The sequence below is a fragment of the Gossypium raimondii genome, chromosome 11, assembly GCF_025698545.1.
Source record: "Gossypium raimondii isolate GPD5lz chromosome 11, ASM2569854v1, whole genome shotgun sequence".
Classification (NCBI taxonomy): domain Eukaryota; kingdom Viridiplantae; phylum Streptophyta; class Magnoliopsida; order Malvales; family Malvaceae; genus Gossypium; species Gossypium raimondii.
Window position 1 is genome coordinate 59,737,975 of NC_068575.1, and position 27,531 is coordinate 59,765,505.

At 34.0% G+C, this 27,531-nt stretch overlaps 3 protein-coding genes across 4 annotated transcripts; 1 reads left to right on the forward strand and 2 right to left on the reverse strand.

The window, feature by feature from the left end:
* Positions 1-2,374: 2,374 nt before the first annotated feature.
* Positions 2,375-4,841, forward strand: LOC105802182 (cytochrome P450 84A1). Its single transcript, XM_012633670.2, has 2 exons — positions 2,375-3,366; positions 3,865-4,841. The coding sequence occupies exons 1-2, from the start codon at positions 2,437-2,439 to the stop codon at positions 4,486-4,488; spliced, it is 1,554 nt and encodes a 517-aa protein (XP_012489124.1). The 5' UTR covers positions 2,375-2,436; the 3' UTR covers positions 4,489-4,841.
* Positions 4,842-6,843: 2,002 nt separating this feature from the next.
* LOC105802181 (zinc finger CCCH domain-containing protein 44) lies at positions 6,844-12,246 on the reverse strand. Its single transcript, XM_012633669.2, has 4 exons — positions 11,415-12,246; positions 10,523-10,602; positions 10,133-10,320; positions 6,844-10,009 (listed from the first exon to the last, which is right to left on the reverse strand). Exons 1-4 carry the CDS (start codon positions 11,846-11,848, stop codon positions 7,205-7,207), a joined length of 3,507 nt encoding a protein of 1,168 aa, XP_012489123.1. The 5' UTR covers positions 11,849-12,246; the 3' UTR covers positions 6,844-7,204.
* A 7,649-nt stretch (positions 12,247-19,895) lies between these two features.
* On the reverse strand, positions 19,896-26,937 carry LOC105802180 (vacuolar protein sorting-associated protein 35A). Of its 2 annotated transcripts, XM_012633668.2 has the most exons (21): positions 26,734-26,937; positions 26,465-26,561; positions 26,233-26,356; positions 25,618-25,803; positions 24,837-24,924; positions 24,577-24,633; positions 24,373-24,462; positions 24,127-24,249; positions 23,792-23,926; positions 23,588-23,704; positions 23,076-23,315; positions 22,927-22,992; positions 22,737-22,826; positions 22,189-22,278; positions 21,672-21,761; positions 21,371-21,439; positions 21,202-21,282; positions 20,971-21,078; positions 20,783-20,886; positions 20,523-20,636; positions 19,896-20,420 (listed from the first exon to the last, which is right to left on the reverse strand). In XM_012633668.2, exons 1-21 carry the CDS (start codon positions 26,824-26,826, stop codon positions 20,210-20,212), a joined length of 2,373 nt encoding a protein of 790 aa, XP_012489122.1. In that variant the 5' UTR covers positions 26,827-26,937; the 3' UTR covers positions 19,896-20,209. The 2 variants fall into 2 exon arrangements, with proteins under 2 accessions (XP_012489122.1, XP_052480036.1); XM_052624076.1 differs by lacking the exons at positions 24,837-24,924; positions 25,618-25,803; positions 26,233-26,356; positions 26,465-26,561; positions 26,734-26,937 and having other exon boundaries at positions 24,554-24,623.
* Positions 26,938-27,531: the final 594 nt, after the last annotated feature.

Here is a 27,531-nt window from a genome sequence, read left to right on the forward strand (position 1 = left end):
GCCCTTCGAAAATGACCTTCAATTTGACTTGTTCATCCCATAAAACCAATTAAAAAAGATTTAAAACAAAGTGCTTATTGATTCCCAGAAAAGAAAACTGTGTGTACAGTGTGAAAATCATGGGCAGAAAAGGAAATGGCAAAACAATGACGTTTAAGTGATGCTTAAAACACGCAATCTCTTCCCCATTATCTTAGATTTTAAGTATAATTATTTTGAGTGAATTATAAAAATAAAATTTTTTCTTAATTACAAATTTATTTCGTTTATCATGTGAAAAAGATAATTATTATATTGAAAAATAAAATAAAATTGGTGAGATGAAACATTCAAAGGGTTCCAATGTCTAAGGCAAGAAGATAGGGATATTATTAATTGCTTAATTACGAGTAAGGTCTGCCATCAAATCTATCACGTTTCTTTCATTAACAATGAAATTCAACACCTCACTGTTCTTCAATTGAACCCTCACTCAACATATTGCGCCTTGATTTTTGATTTGTAAGTGTAAACTAGGCACTCAAGAGTGGGTGCTACAAAGGCGCAATCTTATTCTCTTATCACTAACTGTCTTCATCAAGCTATCTGTGATCTTGTTCTCTTCTCGAGAGATATGTTGAAAACTCCAATGAAGAACTTTTGATAAAAGCTTATGTATTCTCCTAATCAGAGTTGACTTAGGACCTCCCGTAAGTGCTTTCTGAATGGCATCAACAGCTTCATGTCTATGATCCGTTTGAATTAAGATGCACCCAAAACCCCGGTCAAATGACAAATTTAACCCATCCAGAATGCCCCATAATTCAGCCTCCAACACACTACAACTACCTAGATATTTGCAGAAACCGAAAATCTATTCACCGTTGTAGTCTCGAACCAAGCCTCCAGATGTTGAAAAGTCCTCAATCTTGACGGATCCATCTGTGTTCAAACGCACCCAATTTTATGCATGATAAGTCTCAAATTTGAACAACCTAGATTAAAATAAACCAATCGAACGAATTAAAACTCATTTATGACAACAATACATAATAAAATTTAGAGATTGACATGCATACACCAAGTTTTCATAAACTTAAGTAAGCTTCATTAATGTTATTTCTTTTATCTTAGTTTTAGATACTATTGTTTGAGATTCCTTGTCAGATTCATTATTTCTTCTATAGACCAACCAAGAGAAAAGAAAATAGATAATATTGGTTTTTCTTTTTGGATTTAATTAAATGAAAATTACATATTCCTTTGCTTAGTATGCAACAAAAATAAAGCTCCAAACTGTTACCAATTGACAAATAAATTAAAGGAGTCTTGAAGATATATATATTCAAATGAAACTGTTTTAAACCAAGGAAGTTAAGCAGTCCCTTTCATTCGATCATCAATCATTTCTAAAATAAAATTACATTATAGGACATCTTTTTTCTCCTTCGACGCCATAACCAATCATTTCTGCAATTTTTTAAAAGCTACCATTTATAAACACTAATAATCTCATAAAATTTATTTTATTTAAATAATTCATGTTATTTGTAGAAATGTTGGTTTTGCTGTTTTCTGTTGAACCATTCTCAATATATATCTTTATTATTATTTGCCAAGCCAAACTATGGGCACGAAAATAAAGGTGGATTTACACTTTGTATCATAGCAATAAGTATTATATATGTATTGCATACTGTATTTTAATTATTTTTCATGTGATATTCCTATTATACGGCGCATGGAGATCAGGTCATTTATAATTTATAAAATTTTAAATTAATAATGCTAAAATTGTGGTTTGGCCTCCTTAAAATGATAAAAATTTGATTTAGCTCTTTAAAATTATTAATATATAAATTATATTTTTATTATCGTAAAACATGTAATTTAATTCGGTCCCAAAAACATTTCAAATCCCATCTAATAATGATATAATATGATAAAAGATTAAATTGGCACATCACAAATTGAGTAAAAACATGAACCAAAAATTGAAGCAATGAGAAATTGAATTGACATGTGGAAGGTAAGTTAGATTACGATTTAATAAATTGAATTCCAAACTTACTAGCCTTCTTATGTTTGCTATTATATGAGAAATAGTGTCGTTATTAGAAATTTCTAAGTCTGGAAAGTAAATGTTAATTTACATTAACTAAAACTTACTTTCAACAAGGAAATAACAAAAGTGTTTTACATGAAAAATAAAATAGAAGAAAACCTAGAAGAATTAATCGTTTAATACATTGATTACGAAATTTTAGGTATCATGTTAAAAGAAAAGAGTCTATTAACACATGTAATATTATGTGGATAAATAAGTAGTATAATCCAGATGAGCATTATTTTATTCCTACAGGGTATCCAGAAACCTGTATAAAAGACCCCATGATATGTGACAAAAAGGTAGCAACATTCAAAGAGTTGCAGTTTTTGTAAGTGAAAAAACAAGCCATGGATATAGTTGCTATGATACAAAGCATGGATCCATTGCCTATGGCCCTTCTTTTCATCATCCCTTTCTTATTGCTCTTAGGCCTCATATCTCGGCTTCGTCGAAGACCATTCCCTCCAGGCCCCAAAGGCTTGCCTCTCATCGGCAACATGATGATGATGGACCAGTTAACTCACCGTGGACTGGCCAAGCTAGCTCATAAATACGGTGGCATATTCCATATGAAGATGGGGTACCTGCATATGGTTACTATTTCAAACCCTGAAATGGCTCGCCAAGTGCTTCAGGTCCAAGATAACATTTTTTCTAACCGGCCAGCCAACATCGCCATCAGCTATCTAACGTACGATAGAGCTGATATGGCTTTTGCTAATTACGGACCCTTTTGGAGGCAGATGCGAAAGATTTGTGTAATGAAGGTTTTCAGTAGGAAAAGAGCTGAATCATGGGAGTCAGTGAGGGATGAAGTTGAATCCATCGTTAAAGCTGTTGCGGCCAACACCGGAAAGTCTATAAACATGGGCGAGTTGATCTTCAACCTTACCATGAACATCACTTACAGGGCGGCTTTCGGTTCCAGTAACAAACACGGGCAAGAGGAGTTCATCAAGATCTTACAAGAATTTTCCAAGCTTTTTGGTGCTTTCAATATAGCTGATTTTATCCCGTGTATGACATGGTTCGATCCTCAAGGGCTCACCGCAAGGTTGAAGAACGCTCGTGGTGCATTAGACAAGTTCATCAATACCATCATCGACGACCACATCCAGAAGAGGAAGACAAACATCGACAATGGCTCTCCTGAAGGTGACACCGATATGGTCGACGATTTACTTGCTTTTTACAGTGAAGAAGCTAAAGTAAACGAACCCGAGGATCTACAAAATTCCATCAACCTCACAAAAGATAACATCAAAGCTATTATCATGGTATTTGTGTTCCCTTCCCTTTCTTCTCACGTAATACCTACTACTTTAATTTCATATACCTGCAATATTTCATTTTATTTTCTTATAAAACTATTATTGCGTTATTTATATTGATACCGAAATCCGTTTCTGATCATCTTTAGACCTAGCCATTTTCAGGAAATGAAATATCTTGAGAACACGTGCAATAGAACATACAAGGGCCAGTTAGCATTATGTGCTACTCTTTGAAATAATATATATATATATATATTTATGTAAATTGGATTTAAAATTTAAAAGAATCCGCTACAGATCTTAGCTTATAATTGTTTAATCGTTTGCGAAAATTTAAAAAATTCGCTCAATGTATTATTTTGTCTTCCTTGTTTCACGTAAACGTGGTAGAATGGTTAAAAAACTTTTATTACTGTTTTATTATTATAATAATAACGCCTCTGTTTTTTTAAATTTGATTACATGCATGTATACTCATCCGTGAGAAAATGGTTTTTAAAGGATGTGATGTTCGGCGGGACGGAGACGGTGGCGTCGGCGATTGAGTGGGCCTTGACGGAACTGATGAAGAGCCCGGAGGATTTGAAGAGAGTACAGCAGGAGTTGGCGGAGGTGGTGGGTCTCGACCGCCGTGTGGAAGAATCCGATATCGAGAAACTAACGTACCTGAAGTGTACTCTCAAAGAAACCCTCAGGCTCCACCCGCCAATTCCGCTGCTGCTCCACGAAACCGCGGAGGAAGCTGTGGTGGCGGGGTATCAAATTCCGGCGAAGTCGCGCGTGATGATCAACGCGTGGGCCATTGGCAGAGACAAGGGTTCATGGGAAGATGCAGAGAGTTTCAAGCCATCGAGATTCCTGAAAGAAGGTGTCCCGGACTTCAAAGGAAGCAACTTCGAGTTCATTCCGTTCGGGTCGGGTAGGAGGTCGTGTCCGGGTATGCAACTCGGGTTATACTCGCTTGATTTGGCTGTGGCTCATTTGCTTCACTGTTTCACGTGGGAATTGCCTGATGGGATGAAACCGAGTGAACTCGACATGAGTGATGTGTTTGGACTCACTGCACCTCGGGCGACTCGACTCTATGCTGTGCCAAAGAAACGCTTGATTTGTCCACTCAATTAATGGACAAAATAAAACAGGGGATGAAGATGAAGAAAGTGACAAAGGTGACTTTGAAAGTGGGATTTTGGGTTCTTTTCTTTTCTTTTTTTCTTTTTCTATACTTTTGGGGAAAAAAAAGGCAAGATTTCAAGAACAATAACTGGAAAAAAAGGGAAAGAGATAAAAGGGAAAAAAACTCTCTCTCTCTTTTTTTTTTTTTTAAATATTGGAACATTAATAAAGATTGTGAAGAAAAAAAACATATATATGATTTGAATGGATGCATTAAAGAAATGCACTCACTTCACATACCTTATCTTCTTATAGGGTTTAATTGTATGAAATATAATAAAATTTTAAAATACTTTCGTGAATGTAGTATAGTGTATATTTCTTGCTTCTCTTTCAACTCTTCTCTGTGATTATAAAGGCGGTTAGGTAAAGGATTATTTTCATTTTTCACCGCATTTTTTGAAAATATATTTCCACACTTTCTCAAAAACCCTAGTAAGCAATCCATATTGAATCTTGCATATAATCTGTTGTTTGTTGAATTTAATAAATAAATTATTAAAAATTATAAAAATTTAAAGAAGGGAGTTCTATATTCTTCGTTACAGTGCTCCATATTTCTCGGCAAGCAAATAAGGTGGCAGATATTGTTGCTAAATTGGCTTCGGGTTGTCAACCGGAACTTCAGGTTTTTCCAGGTCCGGTACAGGAAGCTTTGCATTAGCTTGAAAGCGATACACTTGGGACTCAGTTTGTCCTTTACTTTGTTACCAAATAACAAATAAAGCACATGTTTTTTTTTTCTATGAATACGTAGACATTATTATTGAAGGTGTGGCACACTTGAATATTTTTCTAAGAAACAAACAAAAAAAAGTCAAAATGTTTTTTTTTTTTTATAAAACGGAGTATGTTGTTTTCTTAAAACATCTTTTTTTTCTAAATTTATTGTTACTACAATTGAAATGTCCAACACGACGGAGCAAATTTTAAAGATATAATTACTGAAATGTATAAATTTATTTGATATTTTTATAAGTTCACTAATTAAATCGAATTTAATTTTAATTTTAAATTTTTTTAAATCTGACGCATGTAGTGGGAGGCAATGTATGTAGACCATCCCACGTCGTATAATACAAAGCATCTTGGTGATTGGAAAATTGGCTCCCATTTTATGTATCATTCATATTTCATATTGCTGACATTATTCTTACGTTTGGCCAAAAACGACGTGCATCGCCCATGAACCCTTGCTTTACTTTCTATAAATTCATAGTAAATTTGAGTCTTAAATTACCGAAAATAGACAGCAAAGAGACTCGTTATAAATCTTACTCATAGCTGTCTCTCTTTCCATATTCAGTGTCTATGCTGTCAGCCTTTCGGGCTTTGGTAGATGGCTTCATTTATTTGAGATTTCGCCAACTAATATTCTCTCCTTAACCTAATTTCACAAGTTGGTCCTCCATTAATTTGTTAACTCCAATGCAAAAATTAATACAGAATCAAGATTTATAACAAATTATAAAGTAATAAATCTCAAATTTATACATGAATTTTGGCCTAATGTGTAATTTGTACAATTTTATACATAAAATTTTGATTTGATCCATTTATGTATTATACACAAATAATTATATTTATTTCTTCAAATGTGCATGAATCAAAATTAAAGTTTCATTTATACATTTGAATCATGTACAGGATTACACCAAATCAAAATTTATGTATCAAATTACATATTGAATCAAAGTTCACATGTAATTTTGGGATAAATCCTTAAACTCTTGATTCTAAACCTTAATATTTGGATTTTTTTTTTAAATATTGCGAGCTGTTTTTATCTTTAAAAAATATCTCGAATATGGGGTGGACACACTGAGGAGGTGGTGGTGGGTTTTTTCTTTTTATTGAATATATGGTGGTGATGTTAAGTCATTGAAAATGGGGAATATCTTGATCATGTGGGTGATTGAATGGAGGATTCTCCTGGCTTGACAGTAAATGCGAGTGAAAGAGGGAAAAATCGAATGACCAAAAGAATGAGTTTCAACCCTGAGGCCTAATTTCAAACAGAAAATGACGTATGAATAGCATAATATACAGACAAAAAGAGGTTAAATGTATGGATAACCAAGATTTTGTCATATTTCTGTTGATAGCAATATCTTTGTTTCGTATATAAAGAGAATGGATTAGGTAACATTTTAACCGAATTAATAAAAATGCATATATAATAATTAACCAACAACTCTCCTATGGTATTGCCATGTGATCCTTGTCAAATATAAAGGCTGACATAAATTAATCAACTAGGCAGAAGCAGTGCCAAGCAGTATCACTTACTAAATGCTGCAGATGTTGCCATAATCATAGAATGATTAGAATTAGAATCAATAAAAGCGTTTACTTGGACCTTAAGCAACAATCATATAATCCAGTACTCCAAATGCATCCGAGTTCATACGACTTCTGTAAATAATTCTAACAAAAATTGATGCTTCATAGTAAGTAAAATACTATATATAGCACTTTACCACTACCAACCAACCCTGTGTAGCAAATCAACTACCTATTTCAGTGAAAGAGTTAGGCTAGGCCTTGACAATGAGGCAACCTACAATGGAAGGTGCCATTATATCCTGGGAACTGAAATGATACGGTATTCTCAGGCCTAGCTTGAATGGTACCTACTGTCACAGCTTACAAGTTAAATGACTAATCAAGGGTGCCAGTAACTGCATGATGCTCCCTTCTTGCAATACCCACTTTCGTAAAATTTACAAACCCGTTTCCCTTTGGGCAGAGGTCTCGAAGAACCAACTCCATTTGGACCATCATAGGACGACTGCCTATTCGAAGAGTACCTGTCCCTACCAAAACTTGAATCTCTTCCCTCAAAACCCTGGTCCCTTGGACCAGTATACCTCTGTTGGCTTCCCCAATAGGGCGGATTCCCTGCAGAAGTGCTTGCATTGATGCTTCCATTTTCCTGGAATGTTACCTCAGCTGTTCCCCTACTAAAATTCGTATTTCCTTGACCTGAACCTCCCCAATTAAAATTCGCATTTCCTTGAACTGTTCTCAAATTGGTGCCCGTAGTTTCAGGCCCTGCTCTCCAAGTAGAATATAAAGTAGAATCTATTTCAGGACTTGTGGAAGAATGCCCACCAGAACTCTTATGAACATCAAGAACCTCAGACTGAGACACCCCAAACTGCTCATTGGTCACAGCTGACTGAGAAGACCTTTGTAGATTATTTCTGGGGCTCAAAGTATTGCTTTTTCCTGGATCATGTACAGGGCTCAGTCCTCCTACAGGGCTAAAACAATTATGTTCAGAACCTTGTGCCAACTCACCATCAGAACACAAAATTGAAGTAGGTGACGGCAAGCCATTAAGTGACTCCATCGCTTCAACTTCAGCCAAGAGATCAGAAACAGATTCATCACCCAAAGGATACTCATGGGGTCCGGCAACAATTGCATCCCAACCAGATGCATTATTCGCAGGATCTGTGGAAGAAGAATGTGTCATTTGGCCATTTCCTGAAGTTGGTATAGCCGAATGATTACTTTCTAAGTCAGTTGGTTTCAAAGAAGACTCGGACACAAGACCCGAAAACCATTCCTCTGCAGAAGGTTTCACTAGAGTGGAGGAATACCCACCCCATTCACCAGCTACTTCAGGAAGTTGTGATCCAATACCGACTAGACTAGAAGCTGTACTCCAACTAGGACCTGAATCTTGATGAGGCACATTCGAAGGAGGAGACTGTTTGAATTCAGTAGCATGACGTTTTGAGTCTTCATTGTTCAAATTTGATGTTGAGGTAGGAAGAGTTGAGAAATCAATATCATGATTCTGCTCCGATACTTCAAATGCTTTTTCCAGAGAAATCAGACCAGAATTCAAATCCCATCCATTTGAAGCATCGTTTAAAGATGAAGATGTCCCACTTTGCCTACAAGATTTACCTGATTTTCTGTCATTATCTTCTTGCTTCACATTTTCAGCAATGATTTGTCCTTCATAAGTCTTGTTCAAATCTTCATTCATGTCAACTGAACCACAGTCCCATCTTTCAACCCCATGACCGTCGCCTACTTCACAAGACCGGGTTTCATGTGGTTTCTGACATACTGTTGATGAGGGAAGTGAACTACTTACTTGGGGCTGACCAGGGAAGTAATTATCACCCTTCACAGATTCCTGATGTGGTAAAGGACTTCCCATTTGTTCTGCATTTGAATTGACAATATCTACAGAGGCACTACAAGGTGAAGATTGAGAGCCAAATTCTTTGCTCTTCACATGTTCATTTTTACCAAAACAATCACCACTTGTATCGCTCTGCGTTGACTTCGAACTCTCCTCAACCTGTTTGTTTTCCATCTGATTTACATTCAGATCCTTGTTCTCCCTAGCATCACTATCCCTGTCCTGACATCCATCATCAGAGGCAATGACACCCTTAATTGGTACGCAGCTGTTATGAAACAACTGTTTCCCTTGGCTGTACTGAATATCAAAAGCATCAGTTAAGAGAATGGAGTCCGCCTGCTTTTCACTTGTTCGCCATATTCTCAGATCAGAAGGGGAAACACCACTCATGCTCCATTTACCTAACATTGCCATAGAAAATGGCCCTTGAGTTTTCCCAAGCGGGTCTTTATAGTGCCATATTTTATCTGTCTCAATATTATTTACAGATAGCTCCATTCCTGTAGAATAAGGTGGTATGCTAGTTTCCCTGCTTCCTATATCACTCACAACATCAACTCCCTTCAGTGGACCATCACCGTTCTTATTAACATTGATGGGTTGACCATCAACCTTTTTACTAGTTTTACAACTCTTATCATTGGTAATTACGGGTTGACCATCACTATTCCCATCAACAGCCAATTGGGTAGCAAAAGCTTTGGTGGCTCCTCCTCTACCAATGAGCCTTGAATGATCTTTGCTGAGGAAATGAGAATCAAGAAGCTTTAACATTTCAAAGTGGCCAACCCTTGCTTTTCGAAACAATTTTATAAGCCTCGAATCACAGACAATGTAAGAACTGTGGCAAGGATCACGAAGATTGCTTCTTGTTATGTACTCAAGCAAAAGTGCCTGAACATCAAAACGAGAAACCATAGATGTATCACCATTTTTCATGTGTGCCACAAATTCAAGAAGCTCCTTTGTTGCCCAATTTATGCCTTCAGGCAATGGCATCCCGTTCATATCTAGAGATCTAACTTTGTTAGAAAAGTTCTGTTGTTTCATTGTTTTCCTTCTCTTGGAAGAACTTGCTCCTAGGTCTCTAAAAGCTTTTTCTCCATTACCAACATTAACATTAATACTGTTATTAAGTTCACCTGATGATTCTCCCTTAGGACCCGGTATAGCAATTTCCTTCCAGGGATTTTTAGCTTTGGTAAGCTCATCTAAATTTAAAGACAATTTTTCTTTCAATAAAATCCAATAAACCTTGAAGAGATACTCCCAACTAGCTTGGTCATCAAAATCCACTTGAACCTGCACAATATAAATAAAAGGCCTTTAAGGTAGACCAAAAGCTCTCTACTCTTCGATAATATAAGCATACCAAGCTCAGACATTCACAGGAATCAATTGTATAAGTCATAGTTAAATCATTACCATTTCCTTATTTCCTAATGCGCTGTTTTCAATCAGCATTACGGTTCTCATGCACGTTCCACAAAATCCTTTATTTCCTCTTACATTCACGTAATCAGCGCCTTTGGTGCAATTCTTGCACAAGGAATATGTACAAGTATAGCACATATAATGTGAAGCTTTCTGACAACTGCTACATATATGCCACCCTGAAATATACAACAAATAGAACATCAGAAAATTAATGAAACACCAACTTAACCATTGAAACTTACTAATAATTTACTAATATATATATATATAAATATTAGCACAATAACTAATCGAGAAGGTTAAACAAAATAGTTAATTAACACCGACTGACGCAAATAAAGAAGAGCATGAATCTAGATAACACTGACTAAAACGTACCGCAGTTCCATTTTGCCTTAGATTTAAAGAATGCCTCATCCCTTTTGATACAGGGTGGATGGTAAGCCTTAGGACAGCCCCTGATGCATAAAATCCCATATAATTAACCAAGAAAAAAAAAACGTAGGCCAAACCGAAGAATAGACGACCATGGATTGCATTTTATGAACCAAACTCCAGTTTGAGAATTGACAAAATAAAAAGGCTCAGATAAATTGAGCAAAAGGTGAATAAATCCTCGTCAGCCAACTAACTAAACCTTTCTTTTTTTCAACATTTTTTATCAACCAAACAAAAAGGACAGGTCTTGACATTTGATTTTGGAACAAATATATTATTAGAATCAAAGTTTGGAAAAATTAAAAATTTGTAGAAAATTCTTTTTGACTTGTTTCAGTTTAAAAAATAATTTACTAAAGAAAAACTATCAAAATAATTCCAATTTTTTAATTGAATATAATACCACATATTCTAAATTTTTAAATTAAATAATTAGATTTTCCCTTAACTTTAACACGTTGGTGTTGATTTGGGATGTTTTATCTCCTGATTTTGATGACAACCTTAATCACTGAAACTGTCTAAAAAGACGGCAGCTAATATTTATTTGATCTCTTTCGCACCATCAATGTACTCAAACTTTCACGAGAGTTGAAAAACAGAACACTGATAAAGACAATAAAGGGACGTGTTAAGCGTCTGTCGACTTTGGACAACTTTGCCCCCAAAAAATCGAAATCACTTCGTACATTTTCAATTGGTTTTGGAATCCATTTTACTCCCATGTTTTTGAAAAAAGGAATAGTTATAATGTTTTGTAATTATTTAAATATTATTTGGTCCAAGTCCTACTAGAATTAGCTTCTGATAGAAGAGAAATTTCTAAACTCACCGGCGATCACAAAGTACGAGACTTCCGCCATCGAAGCATATAAAGCAAACGTCTTCTTCGTCCTCCTTGTTCCTTTGAGGTGATGGCGCCGATGACGACACGATTCTTGCCTGATTCCTCGGCGGCCTTCCCCGCCTCCGTTTCCCCGCTCTCATCATCTCCACAACTTGAACTCCATCTCCCGCTCCAATCTCAACCGTAGCACCACCATCTCCTCGAACCGCCACGTTACCGTTTCCGACAAGCTTCGAATCGTCCATATCCGTATTCTTCTGGCATTGATCGATGCTCATGAACTCCACTCCTTGTAGAGAATCACGATTCGAACATTTAATATTATTACTGACATCATCACCGCCACCGCCGCGGGCGTCGTCTTGTAAACAAGGCTTACACACCGCCGTGGTGGATTCTACTTGTTCACAACTTTCCATTAAACAACAAAATCATAAATTATAAACCATATAATATATTCCAGGAAGAGCTCTTCCCTGTTTATATAAACATATTTCTTTAACGTCAACAAAAAAATTAAAATTTAAAAAAAAAAGTGAACCCTAGGAATGGAATTGGGGATTAGGAAACGGTGGAGCAGTGAGTAGTGGGCACACGGAAATGAATTGGGAATGGGTGTGAGAAGGCATTGGTGGGTAGAAAAAGAATGGTTTAATTAACTTAAAAGCCTTTAAGAAAAAAAAAAGGTAGTGTTTGAAAGAAAGAATGAATGAAAGAAGAAAGGAAAGGACACTTGGTGGTTGATTGGTTCGGTAGCTCAAACTCTGTATGGTTAATTAATTATAATTTTTTAAAACAGTGAAAGGGACGGGATAGGAAGAGGAGGAAGGAGGGCACCAAAGGCGGGTCATTAGGTTTGGAGTTTGAGTGTTTGATTCTCTAATCTTAAGTACCACGTGGTTAGTCGGCACTGCTGTAAGTGCCCAGAAAAAGAGGGAAGGCAAAAAAAAGTTCCTGACCCACACTCGTTTTGGAATTTCTTTACTTCTTTTTATTTCATTCTGATACGGAGGTTATAATCCCCCTATTCTTTACAATTTTAAAATTATTTTGTAATTAACTAAATTTTAATTTTAACTTTAAAAATAAAAATAAAAATAATAAATTTTATATTTACGAAAAAAATATATTTTTTAACCTCTTATATACTTTATTTTAGGCGTGACTCGAGTCAAACTTGATCTTAGGTGTTCTAAAGTTTTAAATTACCGAACATGGTAAAAATTATTTGGATTTGTGAGAGAATCTTTCAACTTCAAAACTATGCCCTGTTCAATACTTAATTTCATTAAACATCCTCAAATGTTTTTAGAATTTGAAATTAGTCTTTTAATTTTGAAACACTATAGTTGGATGGATTGAGTTAATAAGTCCTTCCTCCCACTTAGTTGTTAGTTTAAACGTTACATATAGATAAGATATGATGTGGAGTATTTTTAAAACATGTTAATCAATTTGTAAATATGTGTGCACTTACTACGCGGACAACTTGAATCTGATTTATTAAAAAAAACAAACATTGATATTAAAATTTAAGAAGGTTATTTATTTTATTTTTTACACGTCAAATCCAATTAAATCATGCGATAAGTCTTGACCGACTTGTTGTAAACATGCTTCGTATTAAATTTAAGTTGGCATCTAACATCTAAGTTATTGGCCAGATTGATGAAAATACATGATTGATACGGTATACTTTATAAACTGTTTTGAAGTTTGTAACCAATATAAAATCAGTTTCTCTAACAAAATTAACCCAAAATAAGGAAGATTTTTGTTACTACATATTTATTTTGGGATAATATATTTTTTGGCCTCTAAACTTAGCAATAGGTTCATTTTGGTGCATTTACTTTTTCTTATCCACTTTAGCACTTAAACTTGATAACTAAGTCCATTTTGATCCCTAAACTTGAAAAACATAAAAGTTTGATGATGTGACATTATAAGATTGTGCAACATTATCACCTGAAAATTTAAAAAAAGTATATAAGTTTTCAGGTAATAATGAGGTATGATATTAAAGTGTCACATTTAATGTTTTAATAACTGAAGTGGTGGTTGAATAGGACAAACCATCGATTATCGATTCAACTAGTTCGACCGGTTCAATCGTCGGACTAACGATAACTAAATAAATAATTAAAAATCATAAAATAAAATAAAATAATTGAACCAGCTCAAGCTGCTCACTGTTGATTTTTGTTTCGATTTTCGATTTTTACCATTTTCAAATAGTTTTGAAGTCAATCAATTCAACCCCTTTTTTCGAAGAGTTATATCAAATGGTTCTCGATTTGTTTGATCGGTCTTTTTTCAGTAACATCGATCACATCATCAAATCTTGATAAAATCTAAGTTTAGAGACTAAAATGGATTTAGTTGTCAAGTTCAAATATCAATGTATGCAAGAAAAAAGTACAAATAGCAAAGTGGACCTAATTTTTAATTTTATATTATTTCATTTATTATAAACTTTCACAATTCCAATGATATTTTTTAATGGATAAACTACAATCATAGTCACTTAACTAGGGATGGGTTTTTGTTATGGTCCCTCAACTATTAAAAATAACTATGTTATTATCACTAACGTTTTGGAAATTGTTTTTTCTAGCCACCCAACTGTTAAGTAATTAACAGAACAGTAACATGACACTTTTTAAACCGGTCTAATAACAATTTTAATCCTCAACACTTATATTTTTTATCAACTTGACCCTAATTCTATGTAAAAAAAAAAAAAATCAAAATTCTTTTAAGAATTTGAAAAACTCCAAAATGGATAAAAGAGCATTCGAATTTGAAGGTTACTCCAACTTTGCCTTTTGCTCAGCTTTATTTAGAAACCCAAAATTTCTCACTGGTTCCTTTTTCTTGTAGGAACAAATAGCAAACAATTTGGCTCCAAATTATGGATTAATACTATAATTAATAGAATCATCAACTAAATAATAATTTCAACAATCATCGCCATTGCAACAACCCAACATCTGCCATGTTTGCTCAATTCCTCACTTCCCATTTTCCCTTACCATCATCGAAACGGCAAACTCTAATTACCCTTCCCAAACCAATGTTGTCGCCTTCTCCTTCTCCATACACCTATGTGTTCCTTGATCCTAGGTTCTAGACCTAATTACGGCTATAATTATTGTACACTCCACCCGCTCCTAATCGTGGTCATCATCAATCCACAGAGTTTTTTACATAAATAGGTTGAAATTTTTTTTTTACTAAAATAGGGTGTCAGAAAAAATATTTACCAAAATGGGTTACTTTTTTCATTAGAGCCTATTAGATAGGCGCCAATGAATAAAATAATAATAATTTTTTTTTGAATAAAATATAATTTTATACTTTTTCGGGTTAGTATAGAACCCGTATAATACATAGTATTGGCGCCTATCTAGGAGGCGCCAATGGTGGTGCCTACCTGGGAGGCGCCAATGGTGGTGCCATTCTGAGAGGCGCCAATGGGCCGGGCCGAGCCGGTCTTGGGCCTATGATTTTTGCCCGGGCCGGGCCTGGATAAAATTTCAGGCCCATATTTTGGGCCGGACCCGGGCCTAGGAGTCGGGCCGAAATTTTTTTTGGGCCCGGCCCGGCCCATGGACAGGTCTAGGCGCCAATGAAGGCCTCATAAATTTAGGATTATGTTATAAATTTTTGTGTTTGTAATTATTTAAAATTTAATTTATTAGTAATAATAAATTACTAAATTACTAAGAAGTTACTAATAAATTTATAACATAATCCTAATTTACTAACAAATTAATTATCAAATAATTACAATATTCATACAAAAAATTACAATATTACAATATATACCGACATTACAATATTTATACAAAATTATAATATTACAAGATTCATACAAAAAAATTGCAATATTCATACAAAATTATAATATTACAATATTCATACAAAAAATTACAATATTCATACTAAATATAGATAATTTATAATTAATAATTAATAACAAAAATATTGCAATTTTATATGAATATTGTAATTTTGTAATTTTGTATGAATATTGTAATATTATAATTTTGTATGAATATTGAATGTCGGTATATATTGTAATATTGTAATTTTTGTATGAATATTGTAATTATTTTATAATTAATTTGTTAGTAATTTAAGATTATGTTATAAATTTATTAGTAACTTATTACTAATTTAGTAATTTATTACTAATAAATTAACTTTTAAATAATTACAAACACAAAAATTTATAACATAATCCTAAATTTATGAGGCCTTCGGCGCCATAGACCTGTCCATGGGCTGGGCGGCCCGGCCCGATGGCCCGCCCGAAATATAAGACGGTTCGGGTAAAAATATAGGCTCGAAATATGGGTTTGAGCAAAAAAATTAGGCCGTTTAGAAAGCGGGCGGGCCTCAGCACAACTTTTTGGCCGGGCCCGCCCGCCCGAATACAATAAATATATTTTTATTTTTATTTTAAAATACTTTTTTTATTTTTAAAATTTTTGGTGTTTATTTAAAAATGGGCCGGGCCGGGCTTGGGCATATGATTTTTCTCGGCCGGGCCTGCACAAAATTTTAGGCCCATATTTGAGCCGGCCTAGGAGTAGGGCCGAATTTTTGGGCCCGCCCATGGACAGTCTAGTAATGGCGCCTCTCTATAAGGCACCTTCATTGGCGCCTCTCTAAGGCACCTTCATTGGCGCCTCTCTATGAGGCACCTTCATTGGCGCCTACCGATGGCGCCACCCGACCCGACCCGACCGTTGACCGTATTTTGACCCGTATTTTTTAAAAAATTATTAAAAAATATTAAAAAATATTTTATTCAAAAAAAATTAAAAAAATATAAAAAAAATATTTTATTCAAAAAAAAATTATTATTTTTTTATTCATTGGCGCCTATCTAATAGGCTCCAATGAAAAAAGTAACCCATTTTGGTAAATATTTTTTCTGACACCCTATTTCAGTATTTTTTTTTCAACCTATTTATGTAAAAAACCCCAATCCACACCATCACCATCTCCATCACTTTCGGTATTGAATTTGACTTGTACTGTCCTCCATACCCAATACTAATGCCCAGAAATAAAATAAAAACCTCAACCTTAAAGAAACACAGAACTAGAAATGAATCATCTTTGCATCATAGTCAAACTAAAAATTATGTATAACTTAATTTTTTATCTATTTATATATATTTATAATTTTATATACTTTTATATAACTTTTCAATTTTTAAAAATAATTTTGATTTTTATAATTTTTATATAGAATCAAGGTCAATTTAATAGAAAATATAAAAGTTGAGGACTAAAATTATTATACCGATTAAAAAATACCAAATTACAGTTACGTAAGTCAGTTAACGGTCGGGTGATCAGAAAAAATAATTTTCAAAACATTAGTGACCAAATAATTATTTATTATAGTTAAGTGACCAAAAAGAAAATTTACATAGTTAAGTGACTATGGCTATAGTTTATTTATTTTTAGTTAACTGTAATATGTAGCAATTAAATTGTGGTTTTTATTTTATTTTTACGAAAAAAAAGTGGGCGGCCGGGGGGGGGGGGGTAAATAGTTAATGGAGGTAGTAATGATGTGGTACTAGAAATCCTTTTTGAAATCCGGTACATTGAACAATCAACTCTTTAAATAACTTCATCTTTCCCCCTTTTTCCATTCAATGCATTAGGCATATTTTATTTTTATATTAATTAACAATTTATAAAAATGTGTAAAACGACAGCTTTAACAAATTCAACATACTCAATCCACGCCCTTCTTTTAATTTGGGTAAACTATAAAAATAATTATATATCTTTGTTTATGTTTACGTTTTGGTCATCGATGTTTCAATCGTAGCAATTTGGTCACTAGTTCGTTAGTTGCCATTAAGTGATGGATGGAAATCATAGCTAGCAGTACAACAACCTTTAAATGGTCACGTGGAGGCGATGTCATTTCCGCATATTTAAATAATTCTTTTTTCAAATTTTAAATGATTTTAATCTCCACTTCCTTCACTCTCTTTCTCTTTCTTCCTTTCCTTGTTATCTCTTCTCCAAGTGAATCCAACCAAATCAATTTAGGTAGCATTTGGTACGATGGAAAGTGATCATTTTCCTAAGAATTTAATCAGTTGGAAAGTGATTCCAATATTTGGTATGTCAGGTTTCATTTATTTTCCTCAAAATTTAATTTTCCTTTGGGAGTTACTTTTCTATAAGATGACAATGTGATTCCCATGATAAAAGATGAGAAAGTTGATTTTCCATGTAAACTGGAAAGTTAAAAGAATATTAAGACAAAATTAACCCTATTTTATATTGGTTTGGGATATTTGTCTATTAATAAACATAAAAAAGCTAGTGCCTCCTCCCTACATATTATTTGATTTTCTCTATTACTTCAATGGATTCTTCGCAATAAAGTTTTATTCCTAATTTTATTTTTTTCCTAGCTACAAATTTGATTTAGCACTTGTATTTATATGAAATATTTATTTTTTTTTTGTAGAATATGGGCGAAATTGTACCGTTTAAGTCGTGCAAGTATTGTGGGTTAGACGCCTATGACTTTACTTTCATATGATTTAATTATTAGTAGTTTTGCTCGTAGTAATACCTAGAATCAACTATTTTTTTAATATTTCTATGAGTTAGCCTTTAACCAAAATAAAACGTGTTTTTAGTTTTTTTAATTTATTTCAAAACAATTTTTTATATCAATAATTTTATATATGCATTATTATATTTAGAAAATATATGCAAGATTGAAACAATTTTGCTTTCAATTAAAATTATAAATTAAAAATAATTTTAAAACTATCAATTAGATTTTATTATTAAATATTTAATCTAAATATTTGTTAAGAATAAATCTTATTATAAAAATTAAATACATGAATATTATCTTTTATTTAATAAGGTAAATTCAAAAATTATTATTACATTTAGGAAAGTACATAGTAAACCAGACGTGTGATAATGCAATTTTACTGAGATTTTAATTAATACAACCAAACTCCCTAGTGTCTTTGTAAATCATTTAAGATTTGAAAAAAAATGCTTAAATATGTGGCAATGACATGGCCTCTGGTGGCCTTTTAAGGGCCGTTGTACTACTAGCTGTGATTTTCGTCTACCACTTAACGACAACTAATAAACTAATAACCAATTTATTATCGATTGATAACTGTCTGTGACCAAATTATTACAATTGAAACATTAGTGACTAAAATATAAATTTAAAATAAAGATGTGTGACTATTTTTATAGTTTACCCTTTTATTTGTTATTCTAGTAAAGTTGGTCCAAATAGATTCGCACAAGGTTCTATTCTCTTTTTACTTCTTTACATGGATTAGCAAGCAAAAGTCACGTATTATAAGCTCCCACACGGAACATGGGATAAGTGCATCTGTCCACGTGCACCTCACCAATTCATGTACAATTGCAAAACAGCCACTGTTTGATTGCCATAACATAATGCCGCATTTCATACAATCAACTCTGGTTTTTAGTCGCATGCTACTATTAAAGACGGCACACGGCTTTTGAAGAATTAAATATCTTATGGCTGCTCACTGTGGCATTTCCGAGTGAGGCTAAAACCTGTCTTGTTTGATCGAATAGTTTGATAATTGGTGTTTGTTATGGTTTTGATTGATTTGATAATCGATGTATTATCCATAAATCTATTTAGGAGTTAAATTATTTATTCAAGTTTAAAAGTCCAACTGGATAAATTAACAAAATTCAAAAAATAAACTCAATTCGATTCGGGTTAGGCTTTAATTTTCTCAAAACTAACCCAACCCGCTTTAGACTTTTGTATATATTTTATTTTTATATAATATTTAAACATAAAAAGTCTAAATTTAAATTTTAATAAAAGAAAATTTATTAGAAATATTAAATATTAAATTAAAAATAATATATATTTAAAATTGCAGGTTTAAAATATACTTATATAAGTTATAAATGGACATGGCAAAATATGTTCACCTAAATTTTTGAACAGAGTCAAGTTTAAACAAACATAAGAGGATAGTATTATCATACATTAACCCAATTGTGCCATGAACGCCTCTAATTATCTGTAAAGGGGAAAAGAAAGGGAAGACCATATTTGATAAACTAAAAGAGGAACGAACACGGATCCATATGTGATAAACTCTACATCGTCCCTACAATAGTAAGCTGTTATTTTTATACCCTAACTTCCTTAAAAATAAATTCTCACTATGATATATAGTAAAACTTGAACTTACTATTGCTCAACCGTACCTATTACTCACCCTTTTCGTGGAAGGCATTGTCACATATATTGTGAGAATATTATACTGATAGAATTGTTATTGCACATATATTATATTAAAATGATTAAAAAAGGTAGAAATCATATATTGCAATAATTGACAGAAAATTAGGCTTCCAAGCAGCAGCACCGTAGGCAACTAGCAGTCATTAACGAAGGTAACCTTGATGATTCAAAACTGAATATTTGAGTTAAAATTCATCCCTGGAAACAGTAAGTGGTGGTCTGTTTAAAACCAACTTTTTAACATCTAAACTGTTACACAGCAGTCGCATGAATAAACTTACACATTTCTTACCTTGCATCAATCCATGATATGATGCAAGAATTTGCTACGTTAGCCAAAAAGGCCAATGGGAGCATATACTATTAATCCGGTTAAATTCTTTTGTGGACAAAACAAATCAAAAGTCTACAACCTTTTTTTTAAGGAAAAAAAACACACTCACAGGGGCTCTCACGATCACACCTTGATAGGTTCATATTTTTCACCTATAGCTCCACCTTTCTGTTTCTGAAACTCCATATATCTGAGAGTGCTGGCAAAGAAAGCGTCCGCTGCTGGATCTGGTGTGCTAGAGTCACTATGCATCTCGGTTGTTATTAATTCAATCAGACTCTGGATTGCAGCAACAGTGATCTGGGGGTTCCCCTTCTCAAAGAAATAAAGGTACCTACCAACACCAGTGAGGATGGAATCCCCATTACAAATAATTAGGATAATATTGAACAAACCAAATACAATTTCATCGCAATCAGGGTTTGCAGGCATTTACTTGTTCAGTATCTCAACAAAGAGAGTGACTGATCCAGCGCTACCTCGTGCTGCATTTGACATTTGTTGAGCAGCATTTGCAATTCTCAGTGCCCGCTTAAGGCAAAGCAAGACCCTGGTTAAAAGCAAAAAAAAAAACAAAGATAGATCAATAAGATCCAAGGCTTCTGTGTCTCATCCAGATTCAATGCAAACACCAGATGGGATGCACATGCCCATAACATGTAGGCATGAGACTATGAACATAAAGGTCAACCTTACCTCTCTCCATCTTTTACATTGTCTTGATCATCAACCCAGAAGAGATGCGAGCATGCATAAACAGCTCTGCACTGATCAGGCTTCTTCAAAAGTTTCGCAGAATACTGCTCAAATACAAGGGTTCAAGTCAAGTACAGTTGAAACACGCTAAGCTGCTTTCTAAACATGTGAAATAATAGAAAGATTACCCCTGTAGCCTTGTGTGTTAAAGTATCCCTATTTTCAACACCAAAGACATGCATCCTCTGCAGAGTTCCAATTATTAAATGTATAGCAGTAACCTGTGCCCTTGAGTCCTATAAAAGCATATATTAGCAAAAATCAATTACTAATTCCCACGTTTTATTAGTAATAGCCATGTAAGTTGTAGAGACTCTATAAAGAGGCATTGTAATACTCATCAGATTGTGCCAACTTACTGAAATCTCTTCCTCGTATAAAATGTAAGCTTGTGTGAAAAATTCATATGCCACAGGTTCTAAATCACAGTCATTTGCAGCCTGATCAATAAAAATCCATCATAAATATTAGGAAAAAAAATTATCTAACTTATGATTTTTATATATAAGGTCCAAAAACACCATGTACCTCAGCACACTGCAGAAACAACTGTAGTGCCAACTCAGGGGCCGGAATGTTAGAGAGAGTTTCAACAGTCTGAAACCAGAAACTACCAACATCATCAAATATGCAAAAAAAATTGTGCAGGGAATTCAGATAGAATTGAATAGACATGAGGACCTTCAATATGCGTTCAAATATAGCTTTTTGCCAAATACAAATCACAATTTGAAATCTAAATGCGCCATGATCAGAGATTATAATCGATTCATACTTCAAAACCCAAGCAGGTAGTAGCCTAACTGCAGTTCTGAAGAAGATGACTGACCTGATTCAAAACCTGGAATATTTTCTTGGGTGTAGTTGATTCCTCTTCTCCAAAAGGATTTTCCTCTTGGCCTTGTAGTTGCCGAACCAACTAACAAGCAAAAATTTAAGGTTAATTTCATTACAAGAAAGAAGAACCAAAGGTGCAAAGAATCAAAAAAATTAAGTTAAACTGCAGCCCAGGGTAAATAAACAAGAAAGTAGCAAGGGGAAATGGGGAATAATTTTCTATTTCAATAGTTCAGGATTTAAAGATAGAAAGTGTAAGGTATATTTCCAATTGTATAAAAGTTAAAGATGGAATTTCCATTTAATATTTTTAAATCCGGATTTTTATTCTTTAGACCAAATCCATTCCTTAAAATGTTACTTAAGTGCAGCAATGAGAAGTCAAAAAAGCTGGACCATATACTCAAACACATGCCATTATCTGCTTAGATATCAACAGGAATATTTGTTTAGTCTTCACTTTTAATGTCATAGCATTCTATAGTCAAACACACAAAGTAGAAACAAACCTTAAGTGAAGAGAAAACAAGGGGAGGGACAGTGAAGGGTAGGCGTTTTGGTCCTCCACCCAAGATATGCTTCCTCACCGTGCATATTATCTACAAATAATCAAATTGAACACACAAATACTTCAAAAGCAGAAAATATGTACCATTTATGAACATTCAGGACAGTCCCCTTAAAATGAAAAATTTTCCATTTAGACCCCTTTAAAATTTATAAAATTTTAAATTAGTAAAGGCAAAATTGCACTTTGCCCCCCCCCCAAATGATAAAAATTGATTTAATCCTTTAAAAATTATAAAGATATAGACTATTAAAATGGTGAAATTGCATTTTTACTATAATAAAAATATACAATTTAATTTTGGACCCCCTAAAAAAATTTTCTGCCTTCACCCCAGATTCAGGATAAACTCTATGTAATTGTTGAGGTCATATTAGCAAAGAGTTCATGAGAAAACCCCAGTAGATGCACTAAGAACTATTTGACTACCTAACCTTGACTGCATCAATCGTGCTATGAGAACAAAAATGCTTTCACCCAATCAAGTACCTTAAACATCTCTTCAGGGTCATCACTGTGCAACAACTGAATAAGACGTGCTACAGAATTCTGCTCCTCCTTGAAATCATCTTCATCAACCTGAATGTGAGATTGAATAATTGTCATGCTGCATATTGGTGAACATGCTAAAAATAAACATTTAAGTCTATAAAAATGAAGATGAATAAATCATAACAACCTCATCATGAAACGCATCATCCAGATCCTTAATAAGACCTTTTATCAGTTCAAACAACGCCTCAACCTGTCACAAAAAGTTACAAGATCAAGAAACCCCTTCAACAAAAAACAAGCTCAAAGCAGTAAACAACATAATTACAGACATACCCTGTCTGCAGTAGAGATACGAGTTTTGTTCTTCATAATGCTTTGAATTATCACAGTTGCCATGACTTTATTTGTTTCACTGTCAAGGTATTCCATAACACGAGGATAATTTGAAAGCTTCAATGCTGTAACAATGTCATTGTATTTGTCAAGTGGAGCACTTAAGAGTGCAACAATCTGTTTTGTTGCTTTCTTGTCTTCGAGCTTTTCTTTGCCAGAGAGTTTTTTAACACATGCTCCCTGAACAATAACAAGGTCAAGTTACCTCTTTGTCGATTTCTAACTTCTGTGAAAATAGATGGAAGTAGGAACAAATGATTAAATAGCTTTCTCTTTATAAATCAAGCTTGTAAGCACCACCATACGGATTTCAAGTGACAGACAGACAATAATTTAATATTTGGGAAGAGAGCAAAAAATTGATTTAGCGTATGAACATATCTTGGTTTATGAGCAATAAAATCATAAACCTTATGCGAATATGCATTATACAGCTTAAGACAGTAGCTTACCAAAACTTGATCGGCATAATCAAGCCTGTCAGGATGGACATGGAGAGTAAATGTAAGAAGAGACGAATATAGAGTTATCACACCAAGGATAGGCATATCAGGCTGTGCTTCAATCACCTGCATCATAAGATAGAATAAGACTAACTATTTACAACATTAATCTAGGTTAAGCTAAGAAGGATTATCTCTGGAAACAAGTTTTACCTTTCCAATAGCATTATTCAACTTTGAGAAAGCTTCTACTTGCAAGAACTCAGGCAACACATCTGCACTTGAAGCAGCATAATTTGATAGCCTTTCCATTAATCGAGATAGCACGGTTTTGATGTCAACAGTTGGCTGAAAAAACAGAAGGAAGAAAGTGCTCAGAACTTGTAGGGCGTGCTTAAGATGCTGCATTTATATCATAAATATTAAGTGGAGATACACATCCATGTTGATCCACACACCAGGAACAAGAAGAAATATGTAGATGATGCAAATTACAGAAAAGTTCTAGGAAAAATAGACAATAACAGAAGCACACAATCATGACACACCTGAAGTTGTGGGAAAGCACCCAATAATACATCAAGAGTTTGCAAGTGGTACTCATCAGGAAAGACTTGAATTATGCAATCCATTAGATAGTATTGAGCTATCTCATCTTTACAATTGACAACCTGACAAGATATTTTACACAACCAATGCTTGATGGTTAGCAAGCAAAAGTTACCTATTATAAGCTCCAAGACAGAACATAGGAGTTAAGTTAAAGTGCATTCGTGCATGTGCATGACACCGACCTGTTCAAGTACACGGGGAAGAACAGTCTCTTTGTACATATCAAGGTCAATACCCTCTATTTGACTGAGCACATGAAGATTCTTCCCAACCTAATTAAAAATCAAAGCAAGCAAGGGAGAGGCAAAACCCATCGTAAGCATCCTTCAAACTGGTACTCAACATTATTGCAGTGAAATTTACCAGTTGTGGGTCACAGATATTACAAGATCTCTTAGCTCGCTCCTCTCTTTCTCTCTTTTCTCCTTTTCTCGGGCGGGTCCCTGCAGACCAGAAAGCCCGACAGCAAGCCTCAATTCAGGATCAGCTAAGAGTATGAATGATTGACAAGCACTATAACACCTGCATGACCAGAAATCATGCCCTCATGATATAGTTTTACCTCCCTATCATGCAAGCATTTTTGTGATACATGCATGCCAAACATGAGAGCAGGAACAGACCATGGATATTCAAGTCAACTAACCTGGTGCTGCATCCGCACCCACAACTTGTTCATCTCCGTAAAGTTTTGAAGCACAAATTCCACAGCATCCACGACAGTGTCTGCATCCCTGAAGGGATCAAGAAAGTCAACCACTGGTCAGGAAATCTCAACAGAGGACCAGCTTAAAGGTTGAAAAAGAGGATTACATGAGTTATCTATTAACCAACCAATTTGATCAGATCGCAACCAAAATCATAGCAGGATTGACATGATCAATAATTTAGTGAATCAATTTGGTAACCATAGTTCCAGTGAGAAAGTAGCATGCCAAGATAAAATAGTGCATAAATGATGGAGGATAAACTCAAATTTTGTTTTTTGATATAAACGGGGATTCAAGCATAAAAGATATTGCAGAAAACATAAATTAAGCCTTGTTTGATAATGCATTGAAAAAATGATTTAGTTTTTTAAGCAGATCTGATAATCCATAATAAAAAACAAATGGTGGAACTTTTTTCAATAAAAAAGTATGGAAAATGATAAGTTAAAATCCCTATTTAAATATCAAATCCCTTATTTTCATTAAACTTCAAATGAACTGACCCAGGTTCTTCGAAAATGGTTAAAATCCCTTATTTTTGGAAAACAATGAAAACAACTTTTTATTGTTTTCTAATTTCCACATATTTCATATTCCAAATATCATTTTTAAAATTTTCAACCAAACATGTTTTCTTCAACATTTCCCATTTTCTTAGAAAACAGAAACAAAAATGGCCTCCATTTCCTGAAACGAAAGAAAACCTTAATTTCTTACCCTTCATACTCGGAACCTATGTCAGGCAATTTATCCCTGCTAACTTGAGCCAGGTAACTCCTAAGAAAGAGCCCACGTACGGGATGCTGAATTCCACGGCACATTTCAACAAGATCTTTAAGAACATCCTTAGCAGGAGCTTCCTTGGATTTAATATAAACAGAGCCTACAGTACAGAGGAGATACCTGACATAGATCACAAGGCTTGCCATGTTAAACACAAATTGTACATGTAAGTGAAACCGAGAGATATTCATTTTTTGGTAATTCAAATGAAATTGCTCAAGCAAGTTACTAAAATAATTATGCTACTTGAACATGCTTTCCCGTTATGCAATATATGTGCCAAAAGAAACCATTTCACACATCCTACAAATGAACCAAAGATGATGCTCTTGCTAATTGTACATATATATAGGACCTAGGTTAATTAAAATTTCCCTAAATAACATAGAACTATTTACCATACGATAACACACAGAAAAGCAGCTTTAAATCCACCGCATATGCTTGCTGAAATAAATTACACAAGAACAAAACAGCCTGAAGCCTATTGGTACACTTGCTGAAGTGATCAAGCACGCATTAAACAGTTTGAATGTTAGTTGTGCTTACAATCTTGGCAATATATTGCCAGCATGTTGTACTAGCTCATACAGATCGACAATAGAGCAACCACGCCTTGTCTCTTCCTTAAAGAACATCTCCAGCTTCCTCAATTCATCAAATGCTCGCATATCTGTACCATCAACCAAAAACAATCAAAATCGCAGTTCAAAACGGAATTTACCAATCACTTCATGAATCTAATGCAAGATCGAGATCAGATCAGGAGAGAAGAGCTAACATAATTCGTAGTATTTGTGAGGGGAAAGCCTTGAGGTTCGAAGTTCTGATAACATCTGAGCAGAGTACTTCAAAGCATCTCTGAGATTGTTCGAATCCTAACAAAATCACAAATAATCAACATGGCGCCAAATTTTCACAATCTTGCAAAAATTAGGGCTTCTACGGTCAAATTAAGTAACAATATTAAAGCAGGTAAGGATTTCCCCTGATAATCTCACTTCCCTTCAACCAAGTAAGGTGTAACAAAATAATTGAGAAGGGAGTTACCAAAGCGCGATGCATGTAGAAAGCGTTCTGTTGGAGGCCAGCGATGCCGGCGGCGAGCCATTTCTCTTCATCTTCGACTCCATCTGCGATCATTTTTACGGTCCCTGTTGTTTTGATCTTTTCTGAATCTTAATTTGCTCTTTCTTTTCTCTTACTAAGACGTTTCTTAATTTCTTAATTGTTATCGAGGTTGTTTTGACTTGTTTCGTGAACCTAACGCCTTTCAAGTCTCGTTTTCGATCGAAGTGATCCTGTGCTACGCATGTCTATGCCCTACTCTAATCAAGCCCTTTGTTTTGCTAGAAGTCTAAAAATGGGATTTACACCGTCCGATTTGGTCATACTCACGATGATTTACTTTCTAATTTACCTAGATTAATTACTAATGTCATGTATGATGCAGGGGATTAATTTTTTAGTTAATTTTTAAAAGGAATAAATTTCAATATATAAACTTAATTTGGAGCAATTATATATAAAATATATTTTGATTGTGATTCAAATATATATATAATTTTTATTTTGGTTTAATTATACATATTTAAATAAATAAATACATTAAATTATTTTTATATTTAATTATATATTTATGTGTGTAGTATATTAATTTAAAGGGCGTGTTTAGTTGATTGAAAAAAAAATGAATGAAATGAAAATGAAAATGAAATAATAGAAAAGTAGGAAAAAAAATTGGAATCAAAGTGTCCACCATCAATAGCAGTGGCTACTCCCTTGTCATGAGTGCTTCATTCTTATAGATGAAAATTGAATTTCTAACATGGTTAAAAAAAATAAGGT